The sequence below is a fragment of the Schistocerca piceifrons genome, chromosome 4, assembly GCF_021461385.2.
Source record: "Schistocerca piceifrons isolate TAMUIC-IGC-003096 chromosome 4, iqSchPice1.1, whole genome shotgun sequence".
In the NCBI taxonomy this organism is placed as follows: domain Eukaryota; kingdom Metazoa; phylum Arthropoda; class Insecta; order Orthoptera; family Acrididae; genus Schistocerca; species Schistocerca piceifrons.
Window position 1 is genome coordinate 142,372,663 of NC_060141.1, and position 18,445 is coordinate 142,391,107.

Below are 18,445 nucleotides of genomic sequence, written 5' to 3' on the forward strand. Positions count from 1 at the left end.
AAATGTAATTGTTGCAGTAATTTTGTTCATGGAGACCTCACGTGAAAATGCTGAACATACCTTCATTACCTTTCAAGTACATCTTGGGAACATAATTGTTTGTCAAGAAATGTAAGATTAATAAATGGAGAAAACACACACACACACACACACACACACACACATATATATATATATATATATATATATATATATATATAGTCGACCTGCCAGCGCTTTTGTTCGGTAAGTCACCTCATCTTTGTTTATATATAATAATAATATATATATATATATATATATATATATATATATATATCTAAAAACAAAGATGATGTGACTTACCAAATGAAAGTGCTGGCAGGTCGACAGACACACAAACAAACACAAACATACACACAAAATTCAAGCTTTCGCAACAAACTGTTGCCTCATCAGGAAAGAGGGAAGGAGAGGGGAAGACGAAAGGAAGTGGGTTTTAAAGGAGAGGGTAAGGAGTCATTCCAATCCCGGGAGCGGAAAGACTTACCTTAGGGGGAAAAAAGGACAGGTATACACTCGCACACACGCACATATCCATCCACACATACAGACACAAGCAGACATATTTAAAGACAAATATGTCTGCTTGTGTCTGTATGTGTGGATGGATATGTGCGTGTGTGCGAGTGTATACCTGTCCTTTTTTCCCCCTAAGGTAAGTCTTTCCGCTCCCGGGATTGGAATGACTCCTTACCCTCTCCTTTAAAACCCACTTCCTTTCGTCTTCCCCTCTCCTTCCCTCTTTCCTGATGAGGCAACAGTTTGTTGCGAAAGCTTGAATTTTGTGTGTATGTTTGTGTTTGTTTGTGTGTCTGTCGACCTGCCAGCACTTTCATTTGGTAAGTCACATCATCTTTGTTTTTAGATATATATTTCCTACGTGGAATGTTTCCCTCTATTATATATATATATATATATATATATATATATATATATATATATATATATATATATATATATATATATAAAAAAAAAAATCAAAGATGAGGTGACTTACCGAGCGAAAGCGCTGGCAGGTCGATAGACACACAAACAAACACAAACATACACACAAAATTCAAGTTTTCGCAACAAACTGTTGCCTCATCAGGAAAGAGGGAAGGAGAGGGGAAGACGAAAGGAAGTGGGTTTTAAGGGAGAGGGTAAGGAGTCATTCCAATCCCGGGAGCGGAAAGACTTACCTTAGGGGGAAAAAAGGACAGGTATACACTCGCACACACGCACATATCCATCCACACATACAGACCAATATATATATATATATATATATATATACACTCACAATCATTGCCCAAGACAAGGCAGGAAGATAATATTCATGTCATGTCTACAAACACTAACAGGTGTCATAATAAAATATATAGCTTGGGGATAAAACTGTACAACAAATTTTCAAGTATTATAAAACCTATCTAAGGTACACAAACACTGTCCAAACAGGCCTTGGAAGGCCCAGCAATACCAATCGACCATCATGTCATCCTCAGCCAATAGGCATCACTGGATGCTGATATGGAGGGGCGCATGGTCAGTACACCGCTCTCCCAGCCATTATCATCTTTTGTGACTGGAATAAAACCTAACGCAGATCTAGAAACATTTGTGAGACAAGTGGTAGTGAGCATCCATGGGTGCATACAAGCCTCAGTAAATCCATTTATGCAAGAAAACTAACAATCTCAAAAATGCCAAATAATGCTAATAAATTACAAACTATGTTTAACTCGGGATAATTTTCAATTTCCTGCAGAGCACATTCCTTCTAGGTAAAGGCATCCATTAACAGGCTGACCATACCTCCTGCCAGTGATGAATCCAACATGGTTCTTGGATTCACAGGTAGAACCAACAAGCGTCAAACTTCCGTAAGGCAAGACAGACAGGGAAAGGGATCCTGTATGAAAAAGGTAGATAAAGACTTCCTGATCTTAGGCAAAAAGACTAAAACAAACAGCATTTCTCTCATTTCATTGACATGCTCATGTAACCATAGGCTGCAGACTTGTATTCACTATTAACCTTGAAGTCTCAGTTTTAAGGGGGGTCTGAAATTTTATTGACATAAGCCGAATGAAGCAAAATGAGTGTAACTGAATAGTGCCAAATGGTACTTTTTGTGACCTCTCTAAGGCATTTGATTCTGTGAATCACAATATTCTCCCAAGTTATGGGACTGAGGGTATAGCCAGCCTGTGGTTAAAGTCGTATCTAACCAAAAGACTACAGAAAGTAGTACTGGGTATAATTCAAGCACTATAATCAGGGGATGTTATTCTGAGTGGAGTGAAATCATGTGTGGGGTTCCCCAAGACCCAATCTTATGCTTGCTATTTTTCCTCTATATAGAAATGATACGGATCTAGCATACAACAAGCAGAATTAGTTCTTTTTGCATATGAAACTAGTATTGTAATCAATTTAAGCATACCTATACCAACAGAAGAAATCGTAAACAATGTTCTTAAAAGCATCGAACAATGGAAAATCAGAGATGGAGTATTGACAATATTATGAAAAGGATAGATCGCTACTCACCGTATAGTGGAGACCGACAGGCGCAACAAAAAGACTGCTAAACAAGTAATTTTTCAGACAAAGGGGCTCCTTCTGGATTAAACAAAACACACACACACACACACACACACACCACACACACACACACACACACACACACACACACACCTTTCCACTGTCTCTGGGTGCTGAGGCCAGACTGCAAGCAACTGTGAGGAGAGAGGGGGAAGAATAGCAGGGTGGGGGTGGGGGACATAAAGTGCTGCAGTGGGAACAGTCTGTGGCCTCAACTTTTGTTCTGTTTGTTCCTGTCTTTCACCCACCTGTCCCCTTCCCTGCTCCCATTTCAGCACTACACAGCCTTCTATCACATCAACAAACCCACAGTCATCTTTCCCATCCTCTACTTCTCTCCTTTTCTGTCCTGCCCCACCCTCCCCCCTTCTCCCCCTCTGCTCCTCCCCTCCATACCTCCCCTCCGTTTAACCTGCCTACTGCACATATCTGCCCTGCCTTGTTCTCACCATGTCCCTGTAAGCTCTCACGACAGCAATTTACAACCCCTCACCCCTACTCTGCTATACCTACCCCTCCCCACCCCAGTCTCCTCCTTATCCCCACTGCCCAAATTGCTTTTCCCATCATGCTCAATTGCTCCCAGTCTGGCATCGGCAACCAGACACAGTGGTCATGTGTGTTACAGTTGTGTTTATGTGAATGTGTGTGTGTGTGTGTGTGTGTGTGTGTGTGTGTGTGTGTGTGTGTGTGTGTGTGTGTGTGTGTGTTTTGTTTACTCCAGAGTAAGGCTTTTTGGCCAAGAACTTACTTGTTTAGCAGTCTTTTTGTTGGGTCTGTGTGTGACTCAATAGCTCCACTGTATTGTGAGTAGCAGTAAATCCTTTTCATAATATTGGCGTTCTTAAAAGTGCCATTGACTGGTTTTCTGCGAATGGTCTCACCCTCAATTTTTAAAAGCTACAACATACTCAGATCTGCACATGTCAAGGTACTACCCCAGTGGTAAGTGTAACACATGATGGGGAAACAATAAATGGGATGGAAACTTAAAAATTCTTAGGTGTCCATATTGATGTCAATTTTAACTGGAAAAATCACATTTTGGAACATATAACACAACTTAGTTTGGCCATATTTGCACTTAGAATTATTGCATATCTTGGAGAGAGAGTGACAAATCAGTAAGTTAACATATTTTGCATATTTTTATTCAGTGATGTCACAAGGAATAATATTCTGAGGTAACACATATTTCTTAAAGGAAGTCGCCATTGCGCAAAAATGTGCTGTAAGACTATGTGGTGGTCACCCCAGATCATCTTTTAGACACATGTTTCATGAATTAGGCACTCTGACTACTGCTTCATAGTATATTTGTTCCCTCGTGTAGTTTATTGTAAATAATACACTGTGGTTCAGAAGGAACTATGATGTACATAATTACAATACCAGAAGAAAAAAATGAGATGATTACTTCACTTTAAGATTGTATTTAGCATAAAAAGAAATGCATAAAGCCACAACTAAAATTTTTGATAGCTTGCTCAGTAATATAAAATGTCTGACAGACAACGAAGTAAAATTTGAAAACAAACTGAGAAGTTTCTCTTTGGAAACTCTGCCTATTTCATAGAACTTCTGTTGTTGTAATGTGGAAAAGGTGGTGGGTAGTAATCACTAACTCACATATGTATATTTAATAATAATAATAAAATCAAATAACTTGTAAATATTCAGTACATAGCCATATTTACAAATTAATTTGAAGTGTGAATGTAAAATTCCACATCATTGTGATTTACCATGCAAATGATCGCTGGAACATGAAACTATCTAACTAATGGAAGAAGTGTTCATTGAATTTGAAAAGAAAATTTTGACAGCTAATCTGACCAAAAATCCCAAGAAGTTTTGTTCATATATGAAGTTAGTAAATAGATAGAACTATTTATTCAGTGATTCACTGGCACTGAAACTGAAGATGAAAAAAAAAAACTAGAATACTGAATTTGGTCTTCCAAAATTGTTTCTCTGTGGAAGATTGTAATATCATTCTTCTGTACAACAATTGCATGAATGATGCGGTGGCAGGTATTGAGACAAGTGATTGTGGCATAGAAAATGAACTAAAATCACTTAACAGCAGAAAGTATTCTGCACCATCTCAGATACCTGTAAGATTCTACAGAGATTATGCAATCTTTCTCCTCTTCTAGTTGTAGTTTATCCGTGACATTGGAGCAATGAAGGATACCAAGTAATTGGAAAAAGCACAAGTCATTCCCATTTTTGAGAAGGTTCATTGAACTTCTGTGTATAAATTTTAGACCTATATTGCTGACATCAGTTTTTTCTATGGAATCAACGGGCTATGTTGTTCAGCACAAAGCATTTTATTTAAAATATGCTATACCACCACAACTTGATGATGTTATGATGTTGTAGAACATTGCAGCATGTACTGCCAGCTGCGGTAAGTTCATCAATCACCCGTCGAAAACAGTCAGTACCCTTAAAAGCTGCCAGCTGCAAATCTTCCGACTTGCAGTCTTAATAATATTTTGTGTCATATATAACGCCATTAATTTTAATTGTAGTTCATTGTCAATATACTCCTTTTTTAATAACTGGCTTTTAGTGCATGTATTTATTTGTGAACCACTTTGGTCAATCAATTGTTGATTTGGTTGTCAAGCATAATTCTTCATTCAGAATGGATTGTATTTCTCTAATAGTTCTATTTACTAATTGTTCTTGTCACTGTTTTAGTTTCTGACTTTCCTCCAGCAATAATTGGTTATAATATAGTTCTGCTTTTCTTCATATTTTATTTGACCATTACCTTGGAAGTGGCAATAATGGACTTCATCTCCTCATTGTTCTTTTTGCTGGAAGGGACTGTAATGCAACAACCTCCATATTTCTTGAATTACATCTTTCACATATAAATTCCATATGTTGTTGATAATTGTGTACAATAACTTTCCGCTAACATCAAACATCCAATCAGTGTGTCCATCTTGAAACTTCTACATACAAGTATATCTAAAAACAATGATGATGTGACTTACCAAACGAAAGCGCTGGCAGGTTGATAGACACACAAACATACACACAAAATTCAAGCTTTCGCAACCAACGGTTGCTTCATAAGGAAAGAGGGAAGGAGAGGGAAACACGAAAGGATGTGGGTTTTAAGGGAGAGGGTAAGGAGTCATTCCAATCCCAGGAGCGGAAAGACTTACCTTGGGGGGAAAAAAGGACAGGTATACACTCTCTCACACACACACACACACACACACACACACACACACACACACACACACACACACCCGCACATACACAGACACAAGCAGACATTGAAAATGTGTATGTGCAGATGGATATGTGTTTGTGTGTGCGAGTGTATACCTGTCCTTTTTTCCCCCTAAGGTAAGTCTTTCCGCTTCCGGGATTGGAATGACTCCTTACCCTCTCCCTTAAAACCCACATCCTTTTGTCTTTCCCTCTCCTTCCCTCTTTCCTTATGAAGCAACCATTGGTTGGGAAAGCTTGAATTTTGTGTGTATGTTTGTGTAACTCTATGTATATTGTGTCTAGGTGATGACATGATCCAGTTACAGACCCAACAAGACTATCACCAGTTAGTATGCTTGTGAAGTCTATGTAGTCACAATAGTTCATTTGTTTAAATTTTATGATGACTGTTGTTAGTGTTACATTTATATGCTCAGAGGACATTGTACTTCTCCTGGTAGGCTTGTGATGCAGGGACCTCATATATTCACATCCACGCAGGTACTTACTGTCACTAAGTTACTGTGATTGTCATCCCACCTTGAAGACATGCATCATCCCTAGACATGATTTTCCACATCAATATAAAACAATAAATGTGCACGGTACTTTTATTCTCCTATATAATAACTTGTTTTATAGTTTTTTGTTCACAAGTGTGTTTCATCAGTAAGACATGTAGGGATAAACATTGCACTTATAGAGTGGTGTGTATGTCTCCCTTTCCTGCACCTTATATGAGATAAACACTTTTGCAGATTTGGAATTAAAGTATGCACTTTTCTAACCATGGATACTGTTACTGTAGTTCATTTCTAATACTATGGAAAAAGTAGACATTGCATAATACTCAAAATAGTAATTATGGGAGTATGATGCTGTATTCATCTGTATAAGAGTTCCAGATTAGAGACTCTTTTCTTCCATTGTCTATGGAAGAAAAAGAAGTCAAGGTTTCTGGTTTGTAGTACAGAAGTTTTTCTTCGATTTCAGTATCTACTGATTTATTTCACATTTGTGATTCTCAGTAGCATATTAACACTTCACAAAGAAAATTCCACCCCGTGCTGAAGAGAGCTGCTTTATAATTGCTGCTTTTTCATATTAACTAAATTCACAGTGCATGCACATAAACTTGAGACACAATATTTTCTCATACTTGCTCCCAATTGTTATTTGAGACAAAACACAAACAGCTCACGCACAGTTCACATAGTAGATGTTGTCTTAGCAACAGCTGTACATCGACACCTACTGTGATGCTCAGTTTGTTCTATATGTTGGAACATAACTGTCCAGAATGTTCCAAAAACAGTAATGACTTGAATTACAGTTTTTCAATAGCGAATAATTCAAGCAAAGTTACAATTTTTTAAAGTTTACGAAAATGCAAGTATAAATTTAGTAGCATTGTTTGCTTAAGTAACTGAAAAATTTAAGTTTTAAGATTCTTCTATATGTTAACATGCTTGAGGCAATTAATATTTGGCATGTTCTACTGTGTGATTCTATTTATGAAAAATTAGGTCTGATTTTGATAGACAGTAATGATTTTCCTTTTGTATAAAGGCAAAGTCTCGGTTGTACAGTTATTTATATGACAATTCCATTTACTGAATAAATAACTTCCCTAAACAATTACATTAGCAATCTGTTGGCAGCTATCTGAAATGTGTGGCCATTTTGATAATTCACGTACAGTGGAATACAAGATTAATAAGTGTACAATGTAAAGGTTTGGAAAATATGTATCACATAATTTGAAACTGAAATTTAGTTAAACATTACTGAAAATACTGTGCAATATGAGCTCTGTTCAAAAAATTATGGAACATTTGTAATTTGACACCAATGGTGTGTTGGAGCGAAATGCAGTTGGCATCCTGGCACATGTCTGTGTTTAATGTGCAACTGCCAGAAGCTTAATTATTGTATGTCTGTCAGTTATTGTTCAGTGCTGTATTTAGTAGTATGTTGTGTCACACAGTTTGCAAATTTCGAAATGGCAGAATAAGAGGAGCAATGCATCTGTATTAAATTTTGTGTTAATCTCAAGAAAATCTTTGTAGAGACACACCAAATGATGCAGGAAGCCTACAGTGATAAGTGCTTAAGCCGTACTCAGTATTAAGAATGATTCACATAGTTTAAAAATGGCCTGATGGAAGATAAAGATGACCCTCGTTCAGGACACCCTTCGATGTCTCCCAATGATGCTGATGTCAGGAACATCAACAAAATTGTGCATGCCAATTGAAGACTGAATGTCCGCGAGATTACAGAAGAATGTAACATTTCAGTTGGACCACGTCATGAAATCCTGACACAGCATCGTGGAGTGCATTGTGTTGCTGCCAAGTTTGTATCTCAGCTCGTGAGTCAAGACCGGAAAGACCTTTGCCTCACAATCTGTGAAGAGCACTAGGATCACACGTATCAAAATGAGATGTTCCCTAAGGCCTATATTTCTCCTGCGAACTTTTTTTTTTATTTCCAAAATTGAGAAAGGACAAAGATTTGCAATGGCAGGTGAAATAAAAGAAAATTTGCAGACGGCACTTCGCATGATCCAGCAAGAGGCATACCAAGACTGCTTCCGAAAATGGAAATGGCATTGACAGCAGTGTATCAATTGTGGGGGAGAGTATTTTGAATTAGACTGTGCGCAATAAGTAAAAGGTAAGCATACAAAAATTTTGTGGATAAAGTTCTGGAATTTTTTGAACAGACCTCGTATTGTGGCTTTTGGAGGCCGTTATTTTAAAAATCAGAGTCAAATGTTGTGGTTTAGGAGTCTACAAGTTTTTTGGATGTTGAACTAATACGTAGTTAACACTTTAGTGGGATCCCTTTCATAAATGTATTTTTTACTGTCGCCAAAATACCTCCTCACTTTATCGACCGGTGGTTCACATTTATTGGGAAAAACTTTTGTAAATGTTGTAACTCTCTCATGATACTTTTCTTATATGATAACAGTCAGTATGTGTGAACTTCCCACCTCCCCCCCCCCCCCCCTCACCCCCCCCCCCCAAAAAAAAATTAAAAAAAGTTAAATAAAACAGCTTTTTCCATGTAACACAGTGAGCAAAGATAAATGATGCTTTTTCAAGTTACATAAAAAATGAGATGAACAAAGGTTAGATGTTTTCTCAGATCTTGTCTAACAAGGAAACAGCCTTGCTGTGTAATTAATGCACCTATTAAATTTTTTTCTAAGTAATCAGAACTCAGATCTCAAAAAGAGCACACATTCTTGCAAAAATCAACTCCACCTATGAAAGAAATAAAGATCGAGATAAAAAGAAAAACGTTATCATATCTTTAATAGTCTTGCCAAATATCCTAAAAATTCAATTCGCACCTACATAAACTGGCATGCTATGGAAATCACTCCCATGCCAACTTCTAAGGTAAAAGTTGTGTTCTGTAGTGTTTTGAGACAGACTAGACATCCATACCCATTCATTAGTTGTGTTCTGTGCCTATCTGACATTGTGTTGGGAGCAGACCTTAATGTAATACAACAGGTGTAAAATTTCCTTATTATAATGCAACTTTTTGTTACTAAATAGACAGGTCATGTCAAAGAATATCATAATACAATATTTAAAATGATAACATCAAGTCATACACTGCATGTACTTTAAAAGAATTGACTGTCGTGTAACTGGCAAGCTTATAGGCCTACATAGATGAAACTCGTTACACTCAATAAAATGCAAACTATGAACAGTATTGTTGATGTACTTTGTTCATAATCATTTTATGAACATTAAATCTGAGAAGGAAATGTATGGCCTTGGGCTCTCATGTGTTACAAAACATGAATTGTAGATTTGCAGAAATTTAAAAAAATAAAATAAAAGTTTTTAATAGTTCTTTGTGAGACACGCATTAGTGGAGAACCGTGCAAATGTAACGAACGGCTGCCTACGAAATAATCAAATAGCTAACATTTTCCAAATTACCATAAGAAATAGAAAAATACTCATTGCTGTAAAATTATGGAACAGAATTGGTGCCCAGTGCTTACAGTTCACAAGGCAAAATTCTTAGTACTGCCAACAGAATATAAAAAACATAAAAGTATTATCTTTTTGAACAAATATAATAGGAAAGTTCTGGTAGAATCCAAATAATTTAGGAGTGAAGGAGGCCACTCACCAAATAGCAAGAGACCAAATGCTACTATTATTCAGTGAGTGGTCTCCTTTATTCCTATCTTTTGTAACTACTAGCTCCCATTCTCAAGGAGGAAATAGAAATAGTTTTAGGAAGGTTAAAAAGGAAGGGCAGGACAGACCCCTGGATGAGAGGGACCTGTATTATGCCAATGTTTGACTATTACAGCCAAATGTTTGTCATGCTACTACATTACATCCTTCATACTAATCAAATTGGAAATTCTTTTTCACTGATGAATTACATCATTTTACACTGATTGATGCCAGTTCGTAGTTCCTCTGACTTTTAATGTTAATTTGAAGAGAGGAGAACAATCATCTCTTGGATTTGATAACGTGTAAAGTTGCATTACTTGCTAAGATTGTCATTTAAATCTTGTTGACATTGGCAGCCTTCTGCCTATGTTTATATACAAGGTGTATAACTTTGCTTCTGCCATTTGCCGATAGGTGGCGACAACGGTAAGTAGCGATCGAAAGAAACAGATCACAGACGCCAGGCAGTTAGCTTGGATCTTGGTCGACATAACCTCATTCAAACATTATTCTATTTTTGTCTGCATCATGAAGTTGTTCTCGATTGAAAATGACAGTTTACGAGCCTAATTCTCGCCATTTGCAGGAGGCGTTACTGTTTTGTTTCAATATGAAGAAAATAGCAGCTGAGTCTCATCAAATGCTCTCAAGACCATATGGTAAGGGCGCAGTTAGTGAAAGAATGTGTTGTAAGTGGTTTCAACACTTAAAGAACGGTGATTTTAACGTCGTAGACCGGAATAATGATGGAATGTTTTCAAAGGTGCAGAATTGGAGATATTGTTGAGTGAAGACTCGTGTCAAACTCAAGAAGAACTGGCACGATTAGTGGGAGTGACACAGCAAGCCATTTCAAAATGTCTCAAGGCTATGGGCATGATTCAAAGAAGGAACTTGATCCTGAGTGAGCTGAAACCAAGAGACATTGAACGGCATTTGTGTTTTTGTGAACAGTTGCTCCAGAGGCACAAACAGAAGGGATTTCTGCATCGCATTGTGACTTGGAACAAAAAATGGGTTCATTACAATAACCCTAAACGCAAAAAATCGTGTGGATATCCCGAACATGCTTTCACGTCAACGGCCAAACCTAATATTCACGGCTCCAAAATCATGCTCTGCATTTGGTGGGACCAGCTCGGCATCATGTACTATGAGGTGTGAGGCATGATAAAGTGATTTTGCAGCATGACAATGCTTGACCCCACGTTGCAAAAGAGATTAAAACATACTAGGAAACATTAAAATGGGAAGTCCTACCCCACCTGCCGTATTCTCCAGTCATTGCTCCCTCTGAGTATCACCTGTTTAGATCAACGGCGCATGGCCTGGCTCTGACCAGCACTTCCGATCTCATGAAGAAGTCACAAATTGGATTGATTCGTGGATCTCTTCAAAAGATGAACAACTTTTTTGCCACGGGATTCATACACTGCCTGAAAGTCTGTTATTTGATCCGGTTAAAGGCAAAGTGGTGTATGTGGCAAAATAACAATTCTGAGAAAATGAGCTTCAAAACTTGTATCAAATTTAAAATTCTGTGTTCATTTGTGTACTGCATGCAGTAACTATCATTTGCAGTGGTTGGTAATGAAGCTATGTATAAAAAATCAGTGAATAAAACTCAGGATGTTGTGCTCAGTAATGCTTTTACCAGTAATCTAGTTGGCATTTACACTCCTTTGCTCCCAAGGATATCACTTACATCCCTTTGACTTTCATTAACATCAGATTTGGAATGACTCACAACAATGTAATACAGTATTTTGTTCTATTTTCATGCATTAATGTAATACATGCATGTGACTTATTGGTTATGCATATAATGAAGTGCATAAGGCAAATGAATAAACAATTTTACATACAGGAACATAAATTCCGAGCAAGCTCTTAGCACATACACATCCAAATACACCTCCCCCAATTTTTTTTATTATGGGAAATGTCTATTCCAAGCCCCATATAGCATCATCAGAAGGCTCCACATGACGAGCAGGTTGCGTGCTTCACCTCCATTTTAGATTAGATTAGATAAATTATTTATTCCATAGACCCACAAAAGATGGAATCCTCCTGGGTGTGGAACATGTCAGATAAACACATTACAAAAATGTAATTAGAAAAACTTGAGTTTCATTAATTTTAATGATCCTCAGTCAAAACAGTAAAATTATGTACATGAATTAAATTTAAACTTTTAATATTTACAGGTTTAACACTTACATCTGCTTTCATTAAATCCATCCTTCAGACATTTGCTAGTTTCTTGGCTATTACAACCAAGTATTGTCAAAAATTAAAGTAAATTATTCATTTCAGTGATCCTCAGTTAAGAACAAGATATATGTACAAGATTTAAAATTAAACTTCCACTATTTACAGATTTAAGACTTACATCTGTTTTCCATACATCCATCATTCACACAGTAGGTAGTTACTTGGCTGTTACAACCAAGTATTGTCAAAATTTAAAGTATAATAAATTTTCATTAAAATGATCTACTGCACTTGTTGAGAAACTCATGGATGGAATAGAAGGAGTTGGCCACCAACAATTCTTTTAAATTATGTTTAAATTGTGCCTTGTCTCAAACTAAACTCTTAATGGTTGCTGGTAACTTACTGAAAATATTCGTTGCTGAATACTGGACTCCTTTCTGGGCAAGAGTAAGTGATTTTAAATCTTTATGTATATTGTTCTTATTCCTAGTATTGATACTGTGCACCAAGTAGTTATTTGGAAAAAGAGATGTATTATTTACAACAAACTCCATTAAGGAATAAATGTACTGAGAAGCTGTGGTTAATATGCCCAATTCTTTGAATAGGTTTCGACATGATGTTCTTGGATTTACACTACTCATTACTCTTATTATACGCTTCTGTACTCTAAAAAATTTTTCTCTGTTTGTGGAGTTACCCCAAAATATGATACCATATGACATAATGGAGGGAAAATAAGCAAAATATGCCAGTTTTTTTTATATTTATATCTCTTATGTCTGACATCATTCACATTGCAGAAACAGACTTGTTTAGGTGCTTTAGCATTTCGTTAGTATGTTGCTCCCAACTGAATTTAATATCAAGTTGTAATCCCAAGAATTTTACACTCTCAACTTCTCCTATTCCCATGTCGTCATATTTTATACACACACCAGAAGGAAATCTCTTGGAAGTTCTGAACTGCATATAGTGGGTCTTTTCAAAGTTTAATGGCAGCAAATTGGCTATGAACCACTTATTAATGTCAGTAAAATTTTGATTAGCTGCCTGTTGTAAATTTATATTTGATTTACTATTTATTGCAATGTTTGTATCATCTGCAAATAAGGCAAACTTGGCATCTGGTAATGTAACAGATGACAGGTCATTAATACACATAAGAAACAGTAGTGGACCTAGTATGGAACCTTGGGGAACACCACATGTAATTTCTTCCCAGTCAGATGTTGTCTGATTGCCTACTGCTGAAGTGTTATGTAATGACACCCTTTGTTTTCTATTAGTTAGATATGACTGAAACCACTTTGCAGCACTACAAGTGATGCCATAATATTTTAATTTACTTTTCTGGTGATATCTTCTATGTTTTAGAAACAGATGTTTTTGGCCTGCACTTTAGATTTATATAGAATGCGTGGTATATCGGAGGCACAGATTGAAGTAGCTGTTGCAGATTCTGACATTTCTCTGTTGTCGTGGCAGGTGATGACTGTACATTCAACTGTATTATCACTGAGCTTTGACAAGAGAGGTTTCATTGTCTTAAATCAATGGAGTCAAAATTCATGTCGTCATTGAGGCTAGTCTTATAAAATATTCCATATAGAAGTGGCCTGAAATCAGGGAATTGTGGTCCAGGATCTTGAGTGAGTTGTACTGTATGACATAAATCTGAAACTTGGTGATGTTTTTGTTTTTCTTCTGACCTCTGCATTGTCACTAAAGGTCTTTCCAGTGGGTCATTACAGACTGAGAAAGTTATTGCAAATATCCCAGCATCATCATTATTAGCATTTTCAGTCCTTGCCCTGTTCTGTATCTCCATTCTTCTTAGTATGATCACCTTCTTCCATTCTTCTATTTTAATGTTTTGACTGCAAAAGTGCCATCTAATCTGCCAATTTCTAATGCAGTGAACCACCTGAATACAGCAGTTTACAAAATATTTGGAACCAAAAATATGTCTGTACACTTGCATCTCTTCATATCCAAAGAGAAAACACTTCTTCAGGGTGTATACGACCCGGGACAACCGGGAGATCCGGGAAAAACCCGGGAATTGTTTAGAATTCCGGGAGTTTTTCATTGTTTTAGTTTTCAGTTAAATTTTTGTGATTTTGACTGGTAAGAACCAATACTCTTAACAAAGGAATTATTGTATCCCGCTACTGCAGAATGATACTGCAGCAACAAAACATGAACGGGAGGGAAAAAAAACGAAAATAAAACTTAAGTTGCAAAGGAAATGCGCCGTATACAACAACAAAACAGTGCTCGTACAAGCGTCTGCCAACAGTAAAGTGTGTCAAAGGCTTTAGGAACACTAAGCAATGCTTTATAACAACAAATTGCCACCGATGAGCGTGACATGACAACTGTATAAATTAGATTCGTTTGAGCAGTTGCGGGCGGGCTCTTGCGCATGCGCAGTTGAGTCGCGTATGAGTAGTACCTTCTCCCGCTTCTGGTTACGGAAGTGTGGCTGGGCGCCACTACTTAATATTGCCCCGGTTCGGAAATATCATAGATCCGGGGCTGATGCACAGAACAGTCAGAGTTGTGGTGGGGACGGTTGTCTCCACGTGACCTGTGTTTACGTTCAGTGATTTTGTTGTTTCCTCTTCATTTATTGCTCTCATGTTAAATGATAACAAAACGGATTTTTGTGGCCGGGAACTATCAGATGATTTAAAATACGTTCGCATAATTACGGCAGGCTAAAATATGTTAATAATTTCAGATTTTATTTCCACCTTTGACAGTCAAGCATTAATCGCCTTACAGAACAATGAAGTTATTTTTGCTGGTTTGCTACAGAGATTTGGCTTTTATTAATCCTTTCTACTGAGGCAGTCAATTTATTTGAAACGAAGTGTTTAATTTCACACTATTGGCTAGTTTCAACCGTTCGCTTCATTTCAAGTGCACGTATGGCATTATACTATAATGAAGAACCAAACTTGAGTACTGGTACTCCAAGAAAATTTACATACGGATGTGCATTTTAAGCTGAATTATGCACTTTAGTATGGTTCGTGAAATCCCGACGCTCTCGAAGTATCCTTTGATGTCTTGTTTCTTTTATGACATATATAAGATCTTTTAATGTTTTACACGTACGAACATATGGGCTTCCTGCGTCATTGTAGCTGCGCAAGCGCGGTGACGCTAGTTATCTGGCGCTTTCTCGCAACTGCTGAAACGAACCTATTTCTAACAGGTGGCGGGAAAATATTGCGAATGGTGGTTTGAAAAGCGTTACATTCAAAGCAGATTTCCTTTTACGCAAGATGAATTATGTGCGAGAATGTACAATGAATTTCTTAAATCACAAAGCATTTGACTCTCATTTAAAAATCAACTCTTTGAGGACGACCATTTAGAAGTATTTCGAGCCCAGAAGATGAGACATTTGCGTCGTTATTAAAAATTTTACTGGCGCATTTGTGTGTTATCTTAAAGTGCAACAAGCGCAAAAAAGATCAACATTATATGTGGAAGCTTAGCTTCTCTTCCAACTTATTAATATTCGAGACCAATGTTATATGCTAAGTATATTAATTTAAGCCATTAACTTTTCTTATTTGTGTATTCGCGCTACTTAAGAATGATCTTGCTATTGGCTGACTACATCACGTGTCCTATTGTTGTCATCAGCTAGCGGGATCACGTGAATGAGCTATGACGCTTACAAAAGCGCATTGCAGTCTCAGTATCAATGCTTCGGAAAGTGACATGCGTTATTTGGTGGTATTCAAATTTATAACGTCGTAATTACGAAAATATGCAGCGTACATGTTGCTGCACATCAAAGGTCTTTCAGAACGTGTTTTTCCTCCTGAGTTTCGTTTTCTAAAGTGCCGGGAAATTATATGTCGATATATAAAACCATAAACATTCAAAGGATTGATGACTTTTACAGTGCCGAGGAAGAGTATACTGTCACTTAACACGGAAAAAGTGTGTTTTCATCCGGGAGAATGTGTATTTTTAACCGGGAAATCCGGGAATTTTTTTCCTTGTCCATGTATACACGCAGTTCTTGTTTAGTAGTTCTTCAAATGATTATTAGGAAGCAGTTCAAATCAACCAATACATGTATATCCCTTTGCCACCAAGTAGATTGGTTCTTCCACAACAGTATGGTGCACGTCTCCAAATATTCTGTTTTATCACTTACACCTCATTGATTGCCTCATTTGAAACTGGCATTCCTTTGTAATTTTATTTTTCCATTATTAGTAGTTGTCAAAAGTCTGTGACTAAAAACAGTGATTTCAGTTCTAACATATAAGTATTTGCATACAAGGCAGTTTGGGAAATAGTTTCAATTTTAAAGCACATTTTAATTACATAATGACTAAAATGTGATGCTTGTTATGCACAAATTATTCATGGTTTGGAAACTTAACAATTATGAGAACAGGTAGGAGACGAGGTATTGGTGGAAACAAAGCTGCGAGGACAAATTGTGAGTCATGCTTGGGTAGCTGAACCGGTAGAGCACTTGCCTGTGAAAGGCAAAGGTCCAGAGATTGAATCATAGTCTGGCACAGAGTTTTAATGTGCCAGGAAGTTTCAATTTTGAGAGTTCTGTTATGCAGAATCTCATGCAGGTCAGTTGAGTAAGCAACACAAACAAACAATGTCAAAAGTTTTACATCATATCCCTTGTGGATACTGTGCTTCTTCCACTTAAATGCTAACCTGCTGCTTGACAGTTCAGCACAAGACACACACACACACACACACACACACACACACACACACACACACACACACACACACACAGTCTTCAACTCAGTAGCAAAAAAAAAGTATAGTGCTTTTGAACCTCAGTTTCTTTCTGTGAATTGTTAAGAAAAATGCAGGATGTTGATGTCAGTAGATCATTGGTAACATTTTCTTCTCTTTTCACAATTTACTTCTTGAAGAAAGTCTGCATAAACTGCACAGTGTATTCATGAGCTGACTGTTTCAGGCTGTCTTAACTGTGGAACTAATTTTTTCATGGTAAACAAGTAGTGAAATTTTAAATTAATAATTTTAATTGATTTGTTGAATGTGTTCAGTTTTTAGATTAATTGTTTGCATGCTGAGATTGGATTTTTTATGCTAATTGTCAAAGTGGTGTTGTACATAAAATGAAAAATTTGTGTCGTAAATAAAAATTAACACAGTTCATCACCAATGACCTGTACTCATTGACTAACTTGATTTGTTTTCTTCAAGGAAATACTAAGCAGAGTGATGGAGAAAGGACCGAGTTTCTCAGAACTGGAATACATGAATGCCTTCCAGTTAATACATCGCAGTCAATCTGATTCTGATTATGGTGCTGTTAACCTTCACCTTAAACGCTTATCTGACATTTTAGGAGAAGTGTCTGTAACAGTGTAAAGATTTGCAAGTGTGCTGCAATTCAGGTCTCTTGCAAGGTATTGTGATCCAATTTTTAGCACTGTGAAGCTTCAGCCTATCATTTTGACTGCTTGTGTCAAATTAAACTGATAAATTCCAGGAATAGAATGGAACAAGTCTACCAAAAAAAAAAGTCACACTTAATAAATTACTTTATTTCTTGTTGCAATGCCCCCCCCCCCCCCCCCACCACCACCACCACCACCTGTAGACACACACACACACGGTTTTTTTTGTACTGAGATGAGGAAGTGACTTGTTACTTTCTCAGTTTACTACCGAAGAGGTACGTATTCAACTTCTCTAAAATTCAACTTATTGTCATTTACTTAATATCTGCCTTTTTTCTTGGAACTGTCTTTCACACTTTGAGTCTGTCTGATATATTTGCATATAATTACTCCAGTGTGTACAAAAAAAGGAGACTGTAACAACTGAACAAGAAAAGAATCTGAAAATGTTGACAGAAAAGTGACAAAATTACAAAATAATGCAGGTGTAAAATGACTGATTTGTATACACAGGAGTGTATCAGCAATTGTATTTGCTTCATTCAATCTGGTAATGTCTGGTTAGTGCCACTTAGCATATAACTATAACATCATAATAGATTATATCAACCATACTAATAACTATCAATGTTGTAATTTTTTATGACATACATAAAAACTTTTTGTCAGAATGACCTAAATGCTAAAGTGGCACAACTTAAAACTGTGCAAATA

The 18,445-nt window shown here is 36.9% G+C and overlaps 1 protein-coding gene across 1 annotated transcript in view; it reads left to right on the forward strand.

Annotated features, from left to right (window-relative positions):
• Nucleotides 1–17,871, forward strand: part of LOC124795203 (exocyst complex component 4) — a 234,362-nt gene extending 216,491 nt beyond the window's left edge. Inside the window, exon 15 of the mRNA XM_047259109.1 lies at nucleotides 17,532–17,871. Within this exon, the coding sequence (XP_047115065.1) occupies nucleotides 17,532–17,699 (168 nt within the window). The 3' untranslated portion in view covers nucleotides 17,700–17,871. The remainder of the gene's footprint in view (nucleotides 1–17,531) is intronic.
• Nucleotides 17,872–18,445: the final 574 nt, after the last annotated feature.